This window comes from Petaurus breviceps, unplaced genomic scaffold (genome assembly GCF_028583685.1).
Source record: "Petaurus breviceps papuanus isolate PSGF00001 unplaced genomic scaffold, PetGlider_PUasm1.0 208, whole genome shotgun sequence".
NCBI lineage: Eukaryota > Metazoa > Chordata > Mammalia > Diprotodontia > Petauridae > Petaurus > Petaurus breviceps.
The window spans coordinates 9978782-10003233 of record NW_027185852.1 but is presented as its reverse complement, the minus strand read 5'-3'; the positions used below and the strand labels follow the sequence as shown (position 1 = coordinate 10003233).

The following is a 24452-nucleotide window of genomic DNA, read 5'->3' as shown; positions in this document are numbered from 1 at the left end:
AATTTCTATTTCTACTTCTCCAACACCCTCAGTATCTTTCCTCAACCATCCTCTCCTCCTTGAGCTCTGTCTCAGAAGAAGAGGGGCCTGTTCTTTGCCAAAGCTAAGACCACTCAGGACAGTTAACTACCCTTTCATTTCTTCCATGACACCATTCCAAAAATTATCCTTACATGAATGTCTAGGATATGAAATTTAGCATCCAACTAAAATTTAGAAAGAATTAAGTAGAATTCTTTCAATATTTAAACATCCCATTTTATGTTAGATTACAATCCTATCATTTGCATTGGAATATATATATATATTTCACAAATATTTAAAATTAATCTTTCTAGAGATTCTTAATATCACATATTCTCTCTTTTTTCCCCCACTGATAGAGGTCATATATTTTCCACCAAAAATCCTGACAAGTGTTGGGTCTAATGTGTCCTTTTACTGCATCTACAAGCATGAAAACAAGATCATCCCTTCCAAGAATGTCTTTTGGTGGTTGAATTTAGCAGAGAAAATCTCTCCAAGTCACTATGATGTTATAAATGCCCATGTGAGCAGGGTCACCCTTCTCAATATGAATGCAACTAAACCCAGAGGAAAATACACCTATGATGCCATCTATTGCTGTCAGGAGAATGAGTGCCATCACCGCTATGCAGAATTATATGTAATAGGTAAGAAGCCTCTCTCTAATTTACTGCCTTCTGCCTGCTGATTGTTCAACATGGACCCTTTTGTAGAGGCTCAGTTAAGAACTAAGGAATATTTTTGTTTTGCATACAATTTGTGTGTTCTGTTTTCTCTTTATATTAATATTTTAATGTGTTTTAAATAGATGTCAATATCAATATCTCATGTGAAACTGATGGGTACTTAACTAAAATGACTTGCAGATGGCCAGCCAACACAGTTGCATCACTCGTGGGAAGTATGTTGCAGTTAAGATATTTCAGGTGCGTATGATTTTCATGAGGTGGGGCTCAGGGAAAGTTTGAGGGGGCAATGGGAGGTATAGCCTTGACTGAGGACAATCATTACAACAAAAATTTAAAAAGAAATTAATTCCTGGTTTACAGTAAAAACGTAAAATATTTTTGTAGTGATTGACCATTCTTCTTTGTGATTTGGAGTTGATCCTGGATTCCAATATCAATAGAACACAAACCCAGGTGGATCATAGTATGCTGGAAATAGGCAATGATGGATGATATCCCTACAATTTGAGGGACAATTACAGTTCAAATTCAGAGAGGACCATCCGAGATTGGCTGCTGGGGGATAAGCTTAAGAGAAGAAGTAGCATCGTTGGACAGGATCTTACACTCAAAGTCAAGAGCTGTGTTTGAATCCTAACAAAGACAGTTAAAAGCCACACGACCATGGACACATCACTTAACTATTCTGGGCCTTAGTTTTTTTTTTCCTATGTAAAATGATGGAATCAGGTTAAATGGTCTCTGGGTCTATGATCCTCTGATCTTTGGAGACTTATTTGGCCATGCTAGTTCTCAAATGCTTTACATCAAGTCACCAAATTTGTTGACTTGTTGATTGGTTGACTTGTAGGTGGTCCCCGATTTTTAATGTTCTTTAGCCTACCCTGATCAGTATGGCATCTAACCCCAAAACTCATGCTTTCATAAATATATGGGTTATATTTTGATATATATTCAGTCATTTTTGTCATGTCTGATTCTTCTTGATCCTTTGGAGTTTTCTTGGCAGAGATACTGGAGTAGTTTGTCCTTGCCCTCTCCAGCTCATTTTACAGGTGAGGAAACTGAGGTACACATAGGGTCACACAGCTAGTATGTGTCTAAGGCTGGATTTGAACTTAGGTCTTTCTAACTCCAGGCCCCATCTATCCAATGAACCACCTACTGGCCCTGTATATATTCAGAAATTATATATATATATATACACACATATATAAAATGCAAATAGGTATGTATATGTGTATATATAGATGCATGCATGTATATATGTGTATGCATGTGTGCATATGCATACATATGAAAAGTACAGAATATATATGGCTATAGTCATATGCCCACATATATACATATGTATACACACAGACTATATATATATATATTTGAAAAGTACAGAATATAAATTTCCTTTTGAGGGAGATTGAGGGGACTTAAAATTTTAATTCTTTCAGAAACAGTTATCAAGTTCTTGTTACATTCAAGGTACTTTACTAGGTACTGTGGGGGTCACAAAGATAATTGATACCTACAGGACACTTACTTTGTAGTAGACAAAAGAAAACAAACACCTGAAACTGCAGTATGAGGCAGTGAGTGATAAAGACTACAAGAGGGGAATAACCAATAGGAAGTCAGAGGAAAGAGAGCTCATTTCTGGCAGGGTTGGTCAGGGAAGTTGTTTGGGTAAAGGTGCCATTTATACGGGGTCTCAAAGGGTGGGAAGGATTTCAGGGGCCTGATTTCATTTTCATAGGTAACCGTTAACAGTGTGCTGGCAGTTCAAGTACTTGTATTCCACTATTTCTCAAAGGTTTCTAATATTCAGTCATTAACTGTCTCAATCTCCATTGTGTTCTTAGCACTGGACTGGGTGCTGTAGGGCATAACCAATAAATATTTTGCCAGACAATAAATATTTATTTACTACTATTCACCCAGTGCTAACTGCTGCACAAAGGAGGTAAATTCTCAAGGGTTTGGAAAATAGAAAGAAGAAGCCAAAAGAGAAATTTCCGAGGTGTCAGAACCACTCGGGATGTTAGCATTGAGGTGAAGAGGATGGTGTGGTAGAGTGGGAAGATCATGGGTTTGAGAGTCAGAGCACTGCCCCCACCCCCGGCCCATGTGACTGTGGGCAAGTTGTCCCTTCAAATCCCTAGAACTTAGTTTCCTTATCTGTGTAATGAAGGGGTTGATTTAGATGGCACTGAGGCCCCGTCTAGTGTTAAATGTATGATTCTAAATGGAAAATGAGTGGGAAAGCATCGACCAGATGTTGATTATGAGCCCGGCACTGTCATAAACACTTTGGCCCAAGACTTTTTAAGTCCACGAAAACCCCCAAATCCCTTTAGATGGACTGCTCTAGCAGCCACAACTCTGCCATGATAGTCAGAACAAAAATAGATAACACTGACAATTTCAAAACCTACCTTATCTACTTTGTGATCTCATTTGGTCCTCACAACTCTTAGATGAAGTAGGTAGTACAGCTATCATTATCTCCATTTTGCAAATGAAGAAATTGATTCCCAGAATCCAGAGCCACACTTCATTGAAGAACTCCAGTTTCACAGTCTGAGGGCATTTGATACAAACTGATAACCAATGTTGAGTGGGGCCCATCCAGTGAGCTTTACAGGAAAGAACAGAGATGCTAGGTTTAGTCAGATAGTCATGAGCTATCCTGGCAGTTCCAGAAAATCAAAGAAGCCCATAATCCAACCATGTCCTGTGCAGTGCTGCTTGTAATGGGGACCATGCGGGTGCTCCATCTCTGTGGCTGGCAATTGTTTAGCAGAATCTTGAGATTGGGCATAGGCTTGATAAATAAGAAATGTGTGTGCTTGAGGGATCTGACAAGGACAGAAAGAAGGAATGAGTTCCAGTTCCAGGTCCTCATCAAATCTCTCAGATAGCACCAACCTGGGGAGAAGAGCTAGCACACTTTACAACAGAGTTGGGCTCCTATTTAAGCTAGAACTTTAGACTGAAGTTAGTAGCATGAGATTTAACATCGGTCAAATAACTAACAAATTGGTCAAATAAAGTCTTACACTTGGGTTAAAAAACCCCAACTTTACAAGATTAATTATGTATGGTTAGATAGTAGTCTATCTGAAGAAGATCTTGGGGTTTTAGTGGATCACAAGCTCACATTAGACATCAGTCAACAGAGTGATGTGTCAGCCAGAGAAGCTAATATCTTAGGTTGCCCTGGTAAGAAAACAACTAGGTACTTGTGTACAGTTTTTCATGCCAGAGTTTAGGAAGGACATTGGAAAGCTGAGGAACATGCAAAGGAGGGCAACCAAGATGGAAAAGGACCTTAAATTCATACCATAGAGAGATCAATGTTTTTTTAACTTGATATTCAGTCAGGAGAAGAGTGAGCAGGAGGACAGGGCAGGGTGCGATAGTGGGTCCAAGTATTTGGAAGACTGTTCTGTGCAAAGACAATGTTTTTGCTTTGAGAGCAGAACTAAGCTCCATCTTTGAAGATGCCAAGAGGCAAATAAGTTTGAGGTCAAGAAAAGCTAGCAATCAGAGTTTGCCCAAAGTGGAAGGAGTTGCCTGGAGAGACAGTAATTTCTCCCTCCCCATTGTGGAAGTATTCTTGAGGTGCCTAGAGAGACTCCACTTTGGGCACATTGTGCAGTTTTCCTTTTCTGGTGTGGATTGAACTAGAGGCTGCTAAGATTTCCTTCCATCTCTAAAGTTTGGTGATTCTCATCCATATGCCACCCCTGACATTTACCAGTTGTATGATCATGGGAAAGGCATTTAATTTCTTTGAGTTTCTGTTTCTTCATCTCTAAAATGGGAATAACAATGCACATTGACGGAATCATAAGTATACTTGTAATGTCTATGCCTCTCAGGGTTATTGAGAGAATCAAATGAGATAACATATATAAAATGATTTTCTAAATTTAAAGTGCTATATGAATGTCCATTATTATGCAAACACGTTGAGAGACTGTTAGCTGGTGGAGTAACCATCATCTCTCTCCCCAATAGTCCATGTGGAGGTCATTTGCCACTTTTCTTCTCCTTTCACTCAGATCTGTGGGTTAGGAACCTCCAAGGAAGGAAACTTCCCCTCTACCAGAGGATATAATGCACCTTTTCTTTAATTCATTGATTTTGGGGGTTGCGTAGGGGCACTGAGACCCTAAGTGACTTTGCCATGGTCATAGAACTAGTATATGTCTGAGGCTGGCCTTAAATACACATCTTCTTGAATCCAAGGCTGATTGTCTATCCACTATGCCTCACTCCCTTTCAGCCTATCATTTAAAATCCTGTTTTCATGGGTCTGAGGTCTTTGTCCATTGCTAAGTTGTAAGCATCTTGAGAACAAAGACTTTCTTAGGCACAGATCTGCATGGTTCTTGGTACTTCCTAGGTACTCAATGAATGCTTACTAATGTATTTGACTCTTCCTGGAGACAGGGAACTTTCTGTTAACCAAATCTATGAATTGTACAAATTCCTATCAATCTCTGGGGTTATATTTCTTTAATCTAATCCTGGAAATTTCCTTGAAAGGACTGAGTGATTGAGGTAGGTGGGAGGGAAGATATCAACCTATGATGATGCAAACTAACAAGAAGTAAGGACAGAAATAACACGAGACATATACACAAAATACAGCGTTAGCAGATCATTAGCATATTTTCTAAGAATACCGAATCTGAGCAATGACTTACAAAAATGTTACAATGTAGCTATTAAAATAAAAATTTCTACTAGCTAGTTATTATGACTCTCTCCTAATAATAATAGCTGGCATTTATATAGTACTTTAGGGTTTTCAAAGCGTTTAACAAACATTATCTTATTTGATTTTTGCAACAACCCTGGGAGGTAGGTGCCATTATTATATCCATTTTTAAAGATAAGGAAACGAAAACAAAGACATACAACTAGAAAACATCCGAGTCAGAAAATGATCTGAGTCAGAAGAACTCAGCTCCAGATCCAGCATTCTAGCCACTGTCCCACCTAGCTACCTCCTCGCTTTTACTGGCTAAAATGCATCTTGTGCTTCCTTCAAGGCTCACTCCCTTGTTCCCTCCTATAAAAATCCTTTTCTTAATGCCCTGGCGCTCCTTCCTCCATCCACTACCTTGTGTTTATTTCTATGTTTACACTTCTTTGTGTATCTTACCAGCAGAGCATAAGTTTCTTGAAGGTAGGAATCGTTTCACCTTTGACTTTGTATCCCCAGTGCCTAGGACAGTTCCTAGTGCCTACCAGGCATCCCGTAAATGTTTTATAAAATGAAAAGTTGTGCTTGTCACTGATTTCTTAGTGTTTGTTCCCTTTATATCTGTATATCTTGTCTTTATTTTCATTGTGTACTCTCGTAGGATATGGGCATTGTGTTCTCTTTCTTTTGTATGCCCAACCCTACTCACCTATGTGAAATACTCAGTAAAATTGTATGTTTCCACTAGGAAATGTTAGATTATGTTAGCTGGGATATTTAAAAGTTTCTTTCCCCTTGGAAAATCAATTTAATGAATGGAAGAAGGTTGCCTGGTTTCCCTTTAAATGTATGAGAAACATGATCTTCTCTAAAGTAGCCTTCATGTTTTTTTCAAAAAATATTTTTATTTTTATTGAATATGTAGCCTAGAAGGGTCCTAATTGATTGCTTTTATACCTTTTAAGGAGCAGCCTGTATTGTTCTGACTTTCCAACTACTCATCATGCCTCGGACCCCAAAGACTGTCATTTACAGAAGGATGGCTTTTATGAATGCATCTTTCAGCCCATATTTCTTCTCTCTGGGTACACCATGTGGATACAGATCATGCACTCTTTGGGGTCACTTGAATCTCCCCCAACGTGCATTGTTCCAGATTCTGTAGGTAGGTCATGTTGTTTTATGTGTGTATTCCTTTATCTGGAATATTCCATTAAGATGGATATGATGTAGGGTGGCAGGTGGAAGGGCAATAGATGATCATTGATTGTACTCAGCTCTTTTCTATTCACACAACAGAATGAGAGGGTAAAATTTTACAGTCTTATTTTGCTATAAACCAGCACAGCATGTCCTAGAGGATCAGCTTATTATATAGCACTTCTCATGCTGAAAAGGGTCTACTTCCATGATGTTACATGATGGATTATCAATTACCGAAAACAAAATTTGTTAGTCATTTCATGCATAGACATATTGTCTTACGTATGCATTTTATATGTTTGCATGTACACAATGTATATGCGTGTTTCCTTAAATTATTTCTCACAAGATGATTGATACTATTACAGATTTAGAGCTGGGAGGGACTTTAGAAGGCATCTAGTCCAAACTCCTCATTTTACAGACCAGGAAACTAAGGTCCAGAGAAATGAAGTGATTTACTCAAGGATACATGAGTGGAAAGTGGAAAGGATGAGACTTGAACTCAAGTTGTCTTACTCTAAATGGCTTACAATTTCCAATTTACCATGTTGCTTCCAATTCATATGTTATAAAGCATTTTAGCCCATAAAACTGGATTGAATATATGTATATGTCCCATCTATACATTAGTTCACATCTACATGTATAGGTACATATATTAGATGTGTGTGCATATGTATACACACATACATACATTTCAGCTGAAATTTCTATATCACTAAAAATATAAAATGGTACTAGGCTCAGTTCTTCTCTGCATATCTCCCATTCTAGCACATTCTATGTACTACATACTCTCAGTTCTTGAAGAGTACATAGTGGAAGCTCTGAAATGTCCTTCCAAGCTGGAATGGGTTTTGATAACAGATTCTCTTAGTTCCAGGACAAGCCTGGCTAAGTAAGAAGAGAACTCTCACCAGTAGGTTGGCTACTTGGTGCCAAACAGTCAGAAACTGCCCAGAAGGAAATTCTGAAGACAAAAAGAATAACATTTTTCATAAGTAGAATAAAGGGAAGCCCTATAAAGGCAGCAAGTGGATGGATAGGACAATAGATGTTAAGTCCATATCCATACAAAGATAAGAAAAATGCATACAAAAACTAACAAGGTACTGAAAGAATAATGTCCAGCGTGTCAAAGACCAAAATGAGTGGGAAACTGATTGTAATGTCAAGCCAAGCAACTTCCCAAGGTTCAAAATACCAGCATAGGTACTCTCCATTTGTTTCAGTGAAAAATTAAGAACAGAGAAGATCAACATATGACATCATTCAAAATACAGCATTTACTAAGTGTGATTCAATAATCTCCAAGTACCACCCCCAAGTGTGATTTAATCAAGTACTACTCCACCCCTGGACAATACATTCATTTAATCAATCACAAAGTCCCTCTTCTAAATACTACTCCACCCCTAGGCTGTACATGCATTTAGTCCATCACAAATCCCCTTTTCTCAAATGGAGATTAGTTTCCAATCATAAGTAAAGTACATTCATTTGTTCAATCACAGAGCACAAAAAGGTCAAAAGTTCCTCACCCTTGGATCACAACTGAATCTATCCCAGAGTTACAACAAGCTTAAGCACATCATTTAATACCCAAATGGAGGTCTTTTCTTCATCTTGACACAAGGCAAGTTCTCAGCAATCTTTGTTCCTTGGGGAGACAAAGCTTAGCAAGGCCACAAGATACATTGCCAGAGTCTTCATTAATTCATTCTCTGTCTGCAGAACAGTCCTAGGACCCCTGAAAACATTAGCAAAACCCCCTTCCAGTATTTCTGTAAATATACAACAAGAAAATCCTTCTTCAGGGCTTCTGAACCAACAGCAAGGTTCCCAGACTCTGCAACAACAGGACTGTCCTTCACTAGTGGACAAATCTGGCAAAACAACATCAAAACAAACAGACAAAATACCAGCATAACAGCCATGTCTCCTCAGTCCTTGGCAGCTGTGGGTGGCAGCTCTCACAAGTCCTGGGCAATTCAAAGTGGCCCTCAGCAATCCTCTCAGTCTCTCTCTGCCTCCAAGATGCTGCTTCCAAAAAGTGCTTCTGCCTCTCTCTTTTCTTGTGTTTCTCTAAATTTATGTCACCAGCTCCTCCCAGTTCAGCTCTCTCTTTTCATGTCAACAAGTCCATCCCACAAGTGGGATTTACAAACTCTGGGTTTTAACACAATCAATTTGAAAACCAAGCCAATACAGGGGGATCTTTATATTCCATTACTATTACACTGATATAAGTAAATACATTCATAACTACATAATTAAGACTGTTATGGCAGCTGATGACAGAGAGAATTCACAGTCACTAAGGGCTCAGGTATTTCTTTTAGTTCTTTTTCTCTGCCAAGGAGAATGGTCTGTGAATTGGAAGGAGAAGAAAGCACCTAACAAAAAGTCAATATCCAAGATAAAAGGAAGAGTTAAAGTAAATATGTAACTAGTTACTTTTGATGAATTCAAGTAATTTGTCCAGATAAGTTATATTGGAGAGTACTGAAAGACCAGACAAGAGCTACTATCAATGATATTTGAAAGGTCTTGCAAAACAGGATCAGCCCTACAGAACTAGAGCAGGGCAAATGTCCCAATTTTCTAAAAAAAAAAAAAAAAAAAAAAAAAAAAAGTAGACTCTACAACCCATAAACTAGTGAGCTTGATTTTGATTTCTGGCAAACTTTAGGATGTATCATTAAAGAGATTGCTTTTGAAAAGGAAGCACCAATCACAAAGAACCAGCCTATACTCATCAAGAAAAGGTCATGCCAGACTAACTCCATTTCCAAGCACTTAGGATAGTGCTTGGCACATAGTGGGGATTTAATAAATGTTTATTGATCGATATATTCCTCTTATGGACAGGGTTGCTGGACTGGTAGTCATGAAAATACAGTAGATTTTAGAAAAGTATTTGATATAGTGTCATTTTATCCTTCTGGAAGAGATAATAATAGCAACAATTAATTATTATGATGGAAGCTGGCATTTATATAGTACCCAAAGTTTTGTAAGCCACTTTTGACATGTTACTTCATTTTATCCTAATAATCATCCGGTGAAGTAGGTGCTATTTTTATCCTCATTTTATAGATGAGGAAACTGAGGTGGAAAGTTAAGTGACTTGTTCAATGTCACACAACTAATAGTATCTGGGCAGGATTTGGAGACAGATTTCCCAAGCCTCAGATCCACTGTTCTATGACTGTGACCTCTGGTTACAACCATGCATTACAATAGACAGAAACCACCCGAGTTAGAATTTGGTAAGTGGAAGAGAAGACTTACCAGTACTAGCTCAGCCTCAGTTGATGGAAGTGGGAATTCTTGACCTGGGATTTGTGAACTTCTGAATGTATGTGTGCATGTATGTTTGCATGTATGCATGATGTATGCACATATACACATACATATGTTTGTATACATGTATCTGCTTTTGTGTGCATTTATATATGTATATATAAATTTTATTTTGTTATAGGATTGGTATTATTATTTATTGGATAATATATACATATGTTATGTATTATTATATAATTACATGCAACAAATTTCTATATAATTATGTGTATATGCACTTTGATACTATGTTTCAACTATATTGTATATATGTAATGTAATATACATGTACATTTTATTGTTATTGTTGTTTAGTCATTTCAGTCATATCTGACTGTTTATGACCCCCTCCCCCTTTGTTTGGCAAAGATACTGGAGTGGTTTGCCACTTCCTTCTCGAGCTTGTTTTGCAGATGAAAAAACTGAGTCAAACAGGGTTAAGTGACTTGCCCAGGGTCACACAGCTAGGAAGTGTCTGAGGCCGGATTTGAACTCCTAGAGATGAGTCTTCCAGACTCCAGGCCTGGCACTCCAACCATTGCACCACCTAGCTACCCCATCAACAAAAGCTACAAATATTTATATCTGTATATAATATTTGTATTTGTAGACTATATTTGTATATACTAACTTTGATAATTCTAATAGAAATCATTTTCTTCATAAGCCTGTATATTTTATTTTATACATTAAAAACACTCTTTTGGAAAGGGACCCATAAGCTTCTCTGAACTGGAAAATGAATTCACAATCCCCAAAAGGCCTCCAGAACTAAAAGTCATCAAAACTGGCTTGAATAAAAATGAGAACAAGCTTTACAACCAATCATAACGACTTCATCTTTCATCCTTGCATACTTAAGCTATTGGATCTGAAAGTGGTCTGAAGTGAAGACATTGAATCTTTTCCCATCTCATAATGAAGTTTGCCTGATATAAAAGTATTGCCAAGACAGAGATCAAAAGAGCCCTGGCAAAAAAGAAAAAAAAAGAAAAAGGAAAGAAGGAAAAGAAATGAAAATAAGAAAATAATTGCCTCGTCTATGTTTCTCCATGCAATCCAAAGTCACAAGTCCAACAATGTCACCCTTCCTCCCTACTCAATAAATTCTAGTGGCTCCCTATCACCTGAATAAAATAGAAATAGGATAAAATAGAAAATGCTGTTTGCCACTTGAAACCCTTCATAACCAACCCCTGTCACCAAGATTTCCATTCCTCTTACTCTTTCATCCTGTAGCACCTGCCTCTGGGCTGTTCCTCAAACAAACACTCCATCCTTCCTCTTGGGGAATTTTGATTGCCTGTCCTCCATTCTCTTCTTTATTTTTGTTAGCCCCAAACTGCCAGCTGCAGACCCCACTGCTGGCAAGATAACTCCCTGATGGACTATGTCCTTTTCTTCTCTAGGGATGTGATCTGGCCCGCCTCAGTAGCTTCCTTTCAACTTCATCTTCAGGAAACATATCCCCAACAAACAAATGCTGGTGGTTAGCACTGCTTAAGATAAAAGGGGACATTTAAAATAAAGAAATGTAAACAATTCCTCTCCCCTCTGTCATCTCCAAGCCTAGGAGAAAAGACTCTTGCCTCTTCTTAAGGAACTCTAGGGGAGAGAGGAGATAGAGGACCAGGACCTCAGGCTATGTAGTGTAAATTAGATACTGGCCTTCTGTACCAACATACTCACTCTCAATAGGCCCAAGTATGTCGGCCTCCTCAGTTGGGCAGTTTTCCTTTTGGGGCAGTTAACCCTATCTACATTTCCACTCTCAGCCCTTTGTGACTTCTTCCAGCTTCCCTTTCTCTAGTTCCATCAGGAGGTGAGTTTCTCTTTCAGCCTATTTTTTGGACTTAGATAATTGACTTTTAGAGGTTATGCTGGAAATGTGATCTATTATTTTACATGCTCTTACATTGTTTCCTTTCTGACTCATTCAAGGGACTAATTTGTACCTCATAAAGACACTTTTTGTTCTGAACAAATCTTCCATTCTTAATTTAACATCTCATTGTCCAACTCTTTTCTGTGATTAGATGCTAGACTTTCAAAGGCCTCTCATACATACATACATACATACATACACACACAAAAATGTGAGTTTGTGGAAGTGTGTGTGTGTGTCTGTGTGTGTGTGTGACTGGAAGAAGGACAACCAATGTATGGGAAAGAGAAAAAAGCCTCTTACCAGCATTTCTATAGCAATTTATTTTCATTAGTGATGGCTGGAACTGGCCCATTTAAAATGACTCCTCAGAAACTAACTCAATGCATTGGCTGTTTCTTTGTATATATAGATTCGACATTTCTTATAATGTCAATAATGGAAACTATCTTCAAATTTCTAGTAAAACCACTGCCTCCCTCCAGAGTGAATGCAGAAATTATGGTCACAACTGGCTTTTTGAATGTGAGCTGGAGAAGGCCAGTCTTGCCAGAGAATAAACTTCAGTTTCAAGTTCGTTATGCTGTAAATGGCCACGGAGAACGATGGAAGGTATCATTATTTGCTATCGGAACTAGTTTCTTGGTTTTGTTTTGTTTGATTAAGAAATACTGTTGAACATTAGTACACATAATTAATCTTCCTTGATAGTAACATACTTAAATAATGTTTAATTTATTCATCATTGAAATATTTAATATTATTGAATAATATTTATTTCTGTAAGAAAAAGAAAGAATGTATTCTATGTGATTTCAGGGGATTTCTGCAAAAGTAAACAGCTCAATCTAAACTGATAGCTAAACACCTAGAAATCTAAGTATTATATACAATATTATATTATATATCACATCTATCAACTTGGTTCATTATACTGAGGCAGTGAGGCACAGTGGAGAGACTGAGGGACTAATGAACAAAATTAGTCAAAAAGCATTTATTAAGCACCTACTATGTACCAAGAGGCACCACAGAACAGCAGAAGAAGAACTTCAGAATCGGGAAAAGCTGGATTTAAGTCTTGACAGATGCTGACTGGTTGTCCCTAGGCAAGTCAGGAACCTCTCAGTCCTCCTCAGCCCTTAGTCCTCAGGCCACTTTCTCAGGCTCTAAATTTCAGAGAAGTTACTGATCTACATTTATAGAGGGAATTTCCTCATTTAAGGAGTTTCCTGGACCAACGAAGTCAAAGGTCCTGTTCCTATTAATCATCCCATGCTATGTATTGGTTTATGTCCAATTACTGAATGACCAGAACTGGCAAAGAACTTTACTATTGACTGAATGAATTCTAATCTATCTTCCATGTGGTCTGAGAATAATTCAAAATATTTTGGGGTCTCTTCCAATTCTATTAATATTTAGCTAGATTGGTTGAGCCAAGATGGTGGAATGAAAATAGCAACTTTTCTAAGCTCCCCTGTGAATCCCATCACTAAACTTTAAAAAGTGAATCTGAACAGATTTTAGAGTGACAGAATCCACTGGGATACAGAGCATGGCAGAATTGAGCCCAGGAAAATGGCCACGTGGGTCTGAGCAGGAGGAGCTCGGAGCACGCAGGGGCAGCACCTGCATGGACTAGAGAGCTGACCAGTGTGGATTAGAGAGCAGACTACCGCACAGCAGATTGAGAAGGGGCCCCAGCCAGCAGACTCACCCACCCCAAGGGCGATTCACAGCCATCGCACCAGCATCTCACTAAGGGACAGGAGGATCTGATGGAGCTGGGTAAGAGAAAGCTCAGGGCCTGCAGCAGAGACAGAAGCTTCTCCTGGGGCTATCACCCCACATCTTGGAAATTTAAAAATCACCTACCTGATTTTCCAGAAGTTGAGATGGCAAAGTAAACTCTAGATACTCCAATTCCCTCTTCCTGACCTAGAAAACCCAGAGATAAATATTCCACCCAGAGTAAAAACCTGAAATAGCAGAAATAGCCTCAGGCTTAGGAGTCATGCTTAGGAGAAAGGGTGTAACTGAGGCAGTAAGGAGTCTGAAGTGAAGGCTGGGAGGGTTCCCAACAAGCCCCACCTCACCTGACCAGCAAGAGCTCCCAATGCCCAGGGTGGTGGAGCCAGCAAACACTAACAACACAAGCCCAGGTGGACCTTAGCACCACCAGGGGACTCTGCAGACACCAGTGCTGCCAGCCACCAGCTGCTGAGCCTGCCTGAGCTGCAGCCCAGGAGCACAGAGACAGAAAGCTGAAGTGTCCAGACCACCCCTCCCCCACAGGTAACTCTGTAGGCCTCAGGGTAACTCAAGGGAAACACTGAGAATCCTGGCCTTGGCCTCAGTTTACACACTCAGAGTCTACAGCACACAAAGTCAACAACCAGGCCCTTAGCTCCCAGCCTGAGAAATTAGGAAATAGTAAATCACAATGGGAAAGAAGGAAGTTGAGAAGAAGGAAAAGGCAAGAAAATAGATCTGAGCTTATTATAGCAAGCAAGAACAACTAAATACAGAGGAAAACATGGACTCTATGCTAGCACTTGAGACCACAGAAGGAAATATGAACTGGTCTCAAGCCCAAAAAGCATTCTTGGAGGAGCTCAAGAAAGATTTAAAAAGCCAAATTAGAGAGGTAAAAGATAAATTTAAATTTACAGTGACCAAATTGGTAAAAAGTCTCACTGAAGAAAACAAATCCTTAAAAATTAAAGTTTGTGAACTGGGACAGGAAGTTAAAAAATCTAACTGGAGAAAATACCTCCCTAAAAAAGGACCTCCAAAAATAACTGAAGAAAGTAATTCATTAAAAATTAGAATCAGTCAAATCAAAGCTCAGGACTCTATGATGCACCAAGAGTCAAGCAAAACATGAAGATTGAAAAATTAGAAGAATGTGTAAAATATCGTACTGGAAAAAGAGCTGACCTGGAGAACAGATCCAGGAGAGATAACCTAAGAATTATTGGTCTACCAGAAAGCCATGATGAAAAAAGCAACCTGGACAACATCCTCCAAGAGATTGTCAAAGAAAACTGTCCTGAAGTCCTAGAATCAGAAGGTAAAATAGTTATCAAAAGAATTCACCAGACTCCTCCTGAAAGAGATCCCAAATTGAAAACTCCAAGAAATATGGTAGCCAAATTCCAGAGTTACAAGGTTAAGGAGAAAATACTGCAAGCAGCCAAAAAGAAACAATTCAAATATACTGGAACTACAGTCAGGATTACACAGGACCTAACAGGTGCTACATTAAAAATTGGAGGGATTGAAACTTGATATTCTGTAAGACAAAAGAGCTAGGACTGCAAATAAGGATCAACTACCCGGCAAAACAGAGCATAATCTTTCAGGCAAGGAGATGGTCATTTAATGAAATAAGGGACTTCCAGACTTTCCTGATGAAAAAGCCAGAGCTCAATGGAAAACTTGATCTCCAATTACAAGACTCAAAAAATACATAAAAAGGTAAACAAGGAGTAGGATGGAGGGAAAGAGATATATAATAATCATTACTGTGAATGTGAATGGGATGAACTCTCCCATAAGATGGAGGCAGATAGCAGAATGGATTAAAAACCATAATCCTACAATATGCTGTCTACAAGAAACACATTTGAAACAAGGGGATACTGACAGGGTAAAGGTAAAAGGCTGGAGTAGAATATATTATACTTCAGCTAAAGTAAAAAAAAAGCAGGGGTAGCAATACTTATCTCAAATAAAGCAAAAGCAAAAGTTGATCTAAATAAAAGAGATAAGGAAGGAAATTATTTGCTGCTAAAAGGCACCATTGACAATGGAGAAATATCATTACTTAACATGCATGCACCAAGTGGTATAGCATCCAAATTCCTAGAGGAGATGTTAAGGGAATTAGAGGAAGAAATAGATAGCAAAACTATACTAGTGGGGGACCTTAATCTCCCTCTCTCTGAACTTGATAAGTCTAACCTCAAAATAAACAAGAGAGAAGTTAAGGAGGTGAATACAATTTTAGAGAGGCTAGATATGATAGATCTCTGGAGATAACTGAATGGGGATAAAAAGGAATATACCTTCTTCTCTGCAGTACATGGCACATACACAAATATTGACCATGTACTAGAGCATAAAACCTCACAATTCAGTGCAGAAAGGCAGAAATATTAAATTCATCATTCTAAGATCATGATGCAATAAAAATCATATGCAATAAAGGGCTGTGGAAAGATAGACTGAAAACGAATTGGAAACTAAACAATTTAATCCTAAAGAATGAGTGGGTCAAATTAAAAATTATAGAAACAATCAGTAACTTTATTGAAGAGAATGACAATAATGAGACTACATACCAAAACTTGAAACTATGAAAAAAAGCAATAAAATTGATAGACCCTTAGTTAATATGATAAAAAAAAAAAGAAAGAAGAATATTTAGCTAGATTTCAACTTATCTTATCAGTATGCCATGGTCAGGAAATATTCTGTAATCATAATAGCCACTGTTACATAGTGATATAGTGACCTGGATACATTATCTCACTAGAGCCTCCAAGCAACCCTTTGATGGCCCAAGAAAACACATGGAGGGGTGGCCAGGTGGTGCAGTGAGTAAGAGCACCATCCCCAGAGTCGGGAGACCTGGGATCGAATCCGGGCTCAGATACTTAGCACCCATCCAGAAACACCTGGCCGTGTAACCTTGAGCAAGTTACTTAACCCCAATTTCTTAAAAAAAATTCTAAACTTTGTTACTTAACCCCGATTGCTTAAACACACACACACACACACACACACACACACACACACACACACATGGAGTTTAAATGAGGGACAAAGAATAGGAGTAAGAGGGATTAATCGATGAGGCACAGGGAGAGAAAGAAGAACAGGAAGCAATGGTCTGAGGGAGGATTCAGAACTCACCTGTGGAAGTGGAATTCTTAGAGGCAATTGTATTTCCTAGCCATTGCTGCCTTTGCACTTTCCCAACCAGATTTTCAGTTCTAGCATGGGCAACTCATTGTTCTGAGAAGTGTTAGCTTACCATATCTACACTGGTCACCAGTCACCCATCCACTCCTTGTAGACAGCTTTCTTCCATTTTGTTGGCACATTCTCTACTTACCATTTCAACTATTGCTCAGAAAACTGGAATCAAATCAATACTACTTGATACAGGAACAGCCATGTCAATTAATTGCTATATGACCCCCCCCTTACCACAAGAGGAAGGCCATAAATCAGGTGATGGAATCCTGAGAAAGGAGAGTAAATGACCTGGTTGCCAAAAGATAACCTTGGGATTCTTTGAACCAGAAATCAGAAAATAACTGACACCAGAATGTGGTTTCACACTGACTCAGCAATGATTTGATTCAATACAATAATCTTGAATTTATTATTCACTATGTTCCAGGCTTCAGGTATACATAGAAAAAAGGGAAATAGTCCTTGCTTCTAAGGAACATAAATTCTAGAGAAAGGATACAAACTGTGCACAAATAAATAAATGGAAAGTCCACATGATTCCCCAAATGATAAGTGGTCAAAAATAAGAACTGAAAGTTTTCACTTGAAGAAATTAAAGCTATTTATAGTGATATGAAAATGTCTTCTAAATCACTATTGATTAGAGAAATGCAAATTAAAACAACTCTGAAGTACCACCTCATGCACATCATATTGGCTAATATGACAGAAAAGGAAAATGATAAATGTTGGAGAAGATGTGGAAAAACTGGGACACTCATGCATTGTTCATGGAATTGTAAACTGATCGACTATTCTAGAGAACAATTCAGGACCATGTTCAAAGGGTAATCAAGCTATGCATATTTTTTGATCCAGCAATACCACTATTAGATATGTATCCCAAAGAGCTCATAAAAAGGGAAAAGACCTACATGCACAAAAATATTTATAGCAGCTTTTTTGTGGTAGTAAAGGATTGGAAACTGAGGGAATGCTCATCAGTTGGGGAATGGCTGAACAAGTAGTATCTGAATACAATGGAATATTATTGTGCTATAAGAAATGATGAGCAGGCAGATTAAAAAGAAACAAACAAAAACTAGACAGCTGAGGAAGGGGAGAATCTGTGCTGTGGCACCCGACTGAATTGCTTTAAGCATCTTTTCAGATTCAAGGGTCTCAGCATAGAAGGTGCCTAGGATCACTCTCCTTTTTGTGACTTACTTTGCAGGTCCATCAAGTTTATGGTTCTGAATCCAAATCTGCCAGCTTCCCGGTGCTGGATCTCTGTACAATCTACATCGTTCAGGTCCGCTGTAAGAGACTTGATGGCCTGGGATACTGGAGTAATTGGAGCAATCCAGCCTACACGGTTGTCATGGATATAAAAGGTGGCTACAGATTGTCAGTGCATCCTTAACACTTGGCATGTGTGTGAGGTTGAAATAGGCCCTTCTCTAATAGATGTTTATACCATTAGTTTCTCTTATCTATCATCTGGCAGCTCCCATCAGAGGACCTGAATTTTGGGGAGTCATTAATGAAGACCTGATGGAGAAAGAGAGAAATATTACCTTATTTTGGAAGGTATGTCTCCTAATCTTATGTTACTTTCCTGCCCATTTTTGGCTGGAAGCTCCTATTTCATCAGTGTAAGCAGCTTCTGGTAAAGAAATTCCTTTCACTAGCACAGACCAGTAGATCCTCTGCCTAGCTCATTGAGAGTTTAAGAAACTTATTCAAAGTCACATAAACAATATGTGTCAGAACTGGAACTTGACCCCTTCTCTTCCTGACACTGGCTGGCTCTCCCCGATGTAAATGCTGGATAGCTCACTTTTACAAGTACTTGGACTATTGATGCTTAAAACTGCATCAAGACTTTTGGGACACCCAGTATATAAACATGGTCATTTGACTTGTCATGTTGCATGCGCAGCCCTGACTATCTGTGTTATAATGACTTTTTAATATACATTTGATAAAAATAAACCATTCTTTCTGCCATACTCCAGTGGGAACTAGAAAATGAAAAGTTTTATTTTTCTGTTCTCCTGCTGGTTCCTAAACAAGGATTCTATTTATTCTGGGCCTTCGCTTGCTTTCAGCTTGATTTCTCAAGGGCAGCATTTTTCTTGAGCTATTGAGATCTGGGGAGAGGCACTGGCCTGAGGCCTTTCAAATTCCACCTGAGGTGATATTCAATACTTATGGGGAAATCAGTTGTATGAGATTTCAAAGCAATGTTCCTTTTTTCAATGGTGGATGTCCATCTGAGAAGTAGAGACACAGCTGAGAGCATGATTGAGGAATGAAAGTTCCAACATGGAAAAGCAGAATGGTTCCATAGCCTATGTAGTGACTTTCTTATGTTCATTTGAATTCATACCTCAAGGTTGGACGAGCATTTTTGCCCAGGCAATGATTAGATTGAATGTACAAATCAGGAATTGTAAGGGCTCATTTTTTCCCATTTCATTTATGAATAAATCAATGAATGAAAAAACGTTTCTAGTCTTATGTGAAATGTGCCTTTGGTTACTGTTTCAAAATATTGAGGACTGATAATTTCATTGATACTTGCTCTTTCCATGCCTCAGATTGTAGCCCCTGTTGAATATAGGACATGGTCTTTGAAAGTTTCTTGACACCCAAAATTAGTCATCCTAAAGTCAACTAGCATTGGTGTTGGCCTTGGAGTCATGAGCACTGGATTCAGATCCTGGCTCTGTCACTTACTCCCTTGGAGGAATCATTTTAACTTTCTATATCTCAGGTTCCTCATGTATAAAATCAAGCTTCTGTGGTCCCTTTTGTTTTAGATGTATGATTCTATGGGTGACCTCAGAAGGTCTACCTCTCAACACCTATGTCGCAAGGCCTCCCTTTCCTTGTCTGTAAAGTGGCTAGATGGACACCAGGTTCCCTTACATCTCTAAATGCATGATGCAGTAACCTTTGTGACAAGTCTCTCTGAACTTAGCCATTCAAAATTTCTCCTGTATTATAGTCCCTACTGGATCTTACATACCATTAATAAAGCCTTCTAGAACCCAGGTTCCCCTCGATGGCTCCATGAGGCAGTTGTGAAGAGGGCATTGAGTGAAGGACCTTCTCCTCAACCATCTTTTACATTTTTCTGCTTTTTTTCTCCATTTAAACACTTTACTTTTTAAACATTTCAGCTACAGCTGATGCTTATCTTGTACTTGAATCAAATGTAACAATCAATATTCCTGCTTTAGGTCAGGGCCTCTGAACATTTTTTCCATCATGGACCCCTCTGATAGGTAGTCTAGGGAAACCTTATGGACCCTCTTTCTCACAATAATCTTTTTCAGTTGCATAAAATAAAATGCATAGAAATATAAAGGAAACCAATTCAACTGTAATACAGTTATAAATTCAAAAAAGCAAACCAAATCAAGGTTATAGACTCCAGGTTGAGAACTGCTCCAAGGTTATCATCCCTTTACCATATATGGATTTAGGAAATATTTATTTATTTACATTGAAGGCAAGGACTGTGGTTTGTTTGTTTTTACTTTCTTTATATCTCTGGGTCTAATACAACAGTTTACATAATAAATGCATATTGATTGACCAGTTGATTAAAAGATGGCTGCTGAAAAATACTTCTATCTTCTTTGCAGTGAGAAGAGGGACTGTAATTGTGCCATGTAACACATGCTACCTCATGTGCCCAACATGGTAGTCTGTTCTACTTAATGGTGCTTTTGTTGTGATCAAATGAGATACTTTTTGTAAAGAGTTTAGCATAGTGCCTGGCACATAGAATTCACTTAATAAATGCTCTTCCCCTCCCCTCCTCTTCACCTTCTTTTCCCTTTCTCTTCCCCTTCCCCTTTCCCTTCCCCTTCCCCTTTCCCTTTTCCCTTCTCCTTTCCCTTCCCCTTTCTCTTTCCCTTTCCTTTTACCTTTCTCTTTCCCTTCCCCTTTCCCTTTCCTTTTCCATTTTCCCTTTCTTTTTCCCTTTCCTTTTCCTTTTTACTTTCCCTTTCCCTTTCCTTTTCTCTCTGTTTCAAGGTCGTTGGCAGTAGTGGGATGAATATTGGAAAGTGACTAAGGTATAAAAAACAGAAAATATCAATGAAATTTTTAAAAGTCATTTCAAAAGACCCCTCGATCCTGAACTCTGGTTGAATAACTCCCAATGAAGACACATCAATTTTTGTCAGACTAGTAGATATAAACAACAACTTTTTCTTCCCTACAGATGGTGGATAGTAGCTACAAGGTCTGGGACTAGTCCTCATTTACATGTTAGCACATAGGGCCAGCAGGCAGTGGAGGTCATGACAGATTCTGGATGTCTAGCTTTTGAAATAGTCTTTAACACTCCATTTTCATAGTAAAGAACCTGTAGTTTAGGATTAAATTGCCTAAGTTGTACTGATGGGGTTTAGGCTCTGGGAACCCCATCAGTACCTATAGGAATAACTACTATCTCCCACCATCTAGTCCTGTGAACTCCCCCTTAACAACTGATGGGAGTAGAAGTGGTTGCAAATAGAGCTTAAAAGTGCCCTGGGGGAAAGCTAAGCAATCTGAACTGAAGGCTCCATTCTGCCTCTTATTTTCCTTTCCCCCCTTAAACTCTACTGCACATTTCTCCATAAAAAATAGAATCCTTGCATATTCCAATGGGTTAAAAGTCAGCCTTATCACATGTGGCAAAGAAAGAAAAACAGCCAAAATCCAGTTTCTTAATTAACTCAAGAAGCCATATTTAAAATGTGTCTGATTTTATTTTTAAGTTTCCAGAAAATAAAAGAATATTTTGTGAGTGATGATAGAAAGGCTGGAGGTCCCTTGGCTGACGCACAGGCTGCTTTTCTCTAATTTCTCTTTACTGTTCCAGTATTCATATTACAATAACTCTGTCTTATAAAGGTGAATTGTATTAGCATGTAGTCATGGATGGTGAAGGTCAATTCATATTCTCTTGCCATCACTTGGAGCATTGTTCTTCATCTCATTGCCAGCATTTGGCCAGGGTTCTTGTGATAGTAATGGAATATTCCATTACTATCACAGTTCTGTAGTGCTTTTAAATCATGGAATCAATCTGTGGTCTGCCACAATTGACTTACCTGATTTTTAAGAGTTGCAATAAGTATGATTATTTTATAAAGTAGTTGATAAGGCCACATGTGATGGTTAAGCTGTAAGCATTAAGCTTGAAAAGGAAAATCACAATGGCTCAAGCTTGGTAGGGATCTTAGAAACTTGATCCAGTCTGTACATGAGTGTTCCCTCTACAATATAACAACATGAGAAAAACAGCAACAACGACAACAAGAAATTATCTGTAACAAATATGAGTGATCACCCAATCTTTGTTGGAAGATGTCTTTTCAGGGGATACTCATTCCACTTTTGGACAACTCTAATCACTAAGATTTCACCTAAAAAATGCCTCTGAAACTTCCACTGCTTGCTTCTAGTTCAGATCAGAGCAAGTTTGATCCCTCTTCCAAAAGCTGGCCCTTCAAGATCATGCTCATGCTCCTCCCTGAACCTTCTCTAGGTTGAACATTCCCATTTCCACAATGAACCTTGAGACCCCTTGCCATCCTGGCTTCCCTCCTATAGATGACTACAAGCTTGTCAATTCCACAAGCATTTATTCAGCAAATATGAGTAAGGAGTTCTGGTAGGTGCTGGGAATAGAAAGAGAAAAATGAAGTAAGGTCTCCTTTCAAAGAGTTTTCAACATGTACATAGATGAATAAATATTCACACTACAATGTAATATGGAATAAGAACACAAACAAAAGAGTCAGAACAGGTCATGTTGGTGAACTTTGAAGGAAACTAGGGATTTTAAGAGGTAGAAGGGGATTCTCAACATGGGGGCCAGTCTGCACAAATGTATGAAGGTGAGAAAAGAGAAGTGTCATGTGCAGAGAATCATCACTATATAATTTTGGTTAAAATGTATCACCTGTGATGTGGAATAATGTGTGTGTGGGGGGGGGGAGTGTGGAAAGGTGGACTAAAATTCCTTTGTGAAAAGAATTGAAATGCCAGAGAGAAGTTTTTGTTTTATCTAAATAGCAATAGAGCATGACTGAAGATTTTGGAGTAGAGGAGTGATATAGTCAGACTTGTGTTTTAGGAAGTTATTTTGGAAGTTATGGAAGGTTATATTGGAGAGGAGAGAAACTGGAGGCAGAGAGACAAGTTGGGGCTCTTACGATGGTCCTCAAAAGAAGTGATGAAGGTGGTGGTCATGGGGTGGAATTGAACAGACTCAACAATTTATTTATTTGGTTATTCAATTTTTTTTCAAAAATTTCTTGATTTATTTTTTAGTTTACAACACTCAATTCCACAAGCTTCTGAGTCTTAAATTTTCTCGCCCTCCTTTCCCTTCCCTTCCCCAAGACAGCATGCAGTCTGATATAGACTCTACATATACATTCATATTAAAAATATTTTCACATTAGTCATGTTGTAAAGAAGAATTAGAACCAGTGGAATGAACTACCAGAAATAAGGAACAAAACAAAACAGACAGAGACAGAGACAGACAGACAGAGAGAGAGACAGAGAGACAGAGAGAGAAAGAGAGAGACAGAGAGAGAGAGACAGACAGACAGAGAGAGAGACAGAGAGAGAGAGACAGACAGAGACAGAGACAGAGAGAGACAAGAGACAGAGACAGAGAGAAAGAGAGCAAATAGTCTTCATTGCCCTGCATTCAGACTCCATAGTTCTTTCTCTGGATGTGGAGAGCATTTTCCATCATGAGTCTTTTGGAGTTGTCTTAGAACTTTACATACAATTGATTTAGATGGGGGAGGGGGAAGGGAGATGGAGGAGTTGAAAGAGCATTTTATGGCTGCACATCGGGATGACTAGAAGGATGGTGGTAACCAAAACAGAGCTAGGGAAGTGAAGAGGCTCTATGGGTTTGAGAGAGAAAGGTGAGTTCTGTCTTGGGCTTGTTGAGGTTGAGATATCTGTGGGATACTCACCTGATGATATTCACAGACTGATGGGTATTTGGGACATGAACTTTAGGAACAAGATGACAGCTGGATATGTAGACTTTGGAGATTGTTCTTGGTCAGTCATTCATTCATGTCTGACTCTTCATGATCTTGTGGACCATAGCACACCAATACTCTCCCTGGGGTTTTCTTGGCAAAGATAATGGAATGGTTTGCCATTTCCTTTTCCAGTGGATTAAGGAAAACAGAGGTTAAGTGACTTACCCAGGGTCACATAGTAAGTATCTGAGGTCAGATTTTATCTCAGATCTTACTGACTCCAGGTCCACAGAGCCACCTAACTACCTCCTAGATTTTGGAGTTATCTGTGTAAAAATAGATAAGTGAATCTTTGAGAGAATAGAAGAGAGACCAGGATAGGGGATTTCAGGACACCCATGCTTAGGACATGAATATGTTGTGGTTTGCCTGTGCCAGGGGTGGGTAACTTGTAGCCTTGAATGGCCTTCGAGGTCCTTGGGTGTGGTCTTTGGACTGAGTCCAAGTTTTAAAGAGCAAATCCTTTTATTAAGGGGATTTATTCTATGAAGCTTGGATACAGTCACAGGACTACGTCTGAGGACCTAGAGGGCCATATG

The 24452-nt window shown here is 38.7% G+C and overlaps 1 protein-coding gene across 1 annotated transcript in view; it reads left to right on the top strand.

Annotated features, from left to right (window-relative positions):
- Positions 1–24452, top strand: part of LOC138165260 (leptin receptor-like) — a 94847-nt gene that overhangs the window by 49536 nt on the left and 20859 nt on the right. Inside the window, exons 9-14 of the mRNA XM_069093398.1 lie at positions 384–674; positions 836–953; positions 6393–6592; positions 12327–12475; positions 18066–18225; positions 18339–18421. Of these exons, the coding sequence (XP_068949499.1) occupies positions 384–674; positions 836–953; positions 6393–6592; positions 12327–12475; positions 18066–18225; positions 18339–18421 (1001 nt within the window). The remainder of the gene's footprint in view (positions 1–383; positions 675–835; positions 954–6392; positions 6593–12326; positions 12476–18065; positions 18226–18338; positions 18422–24452) is intronic.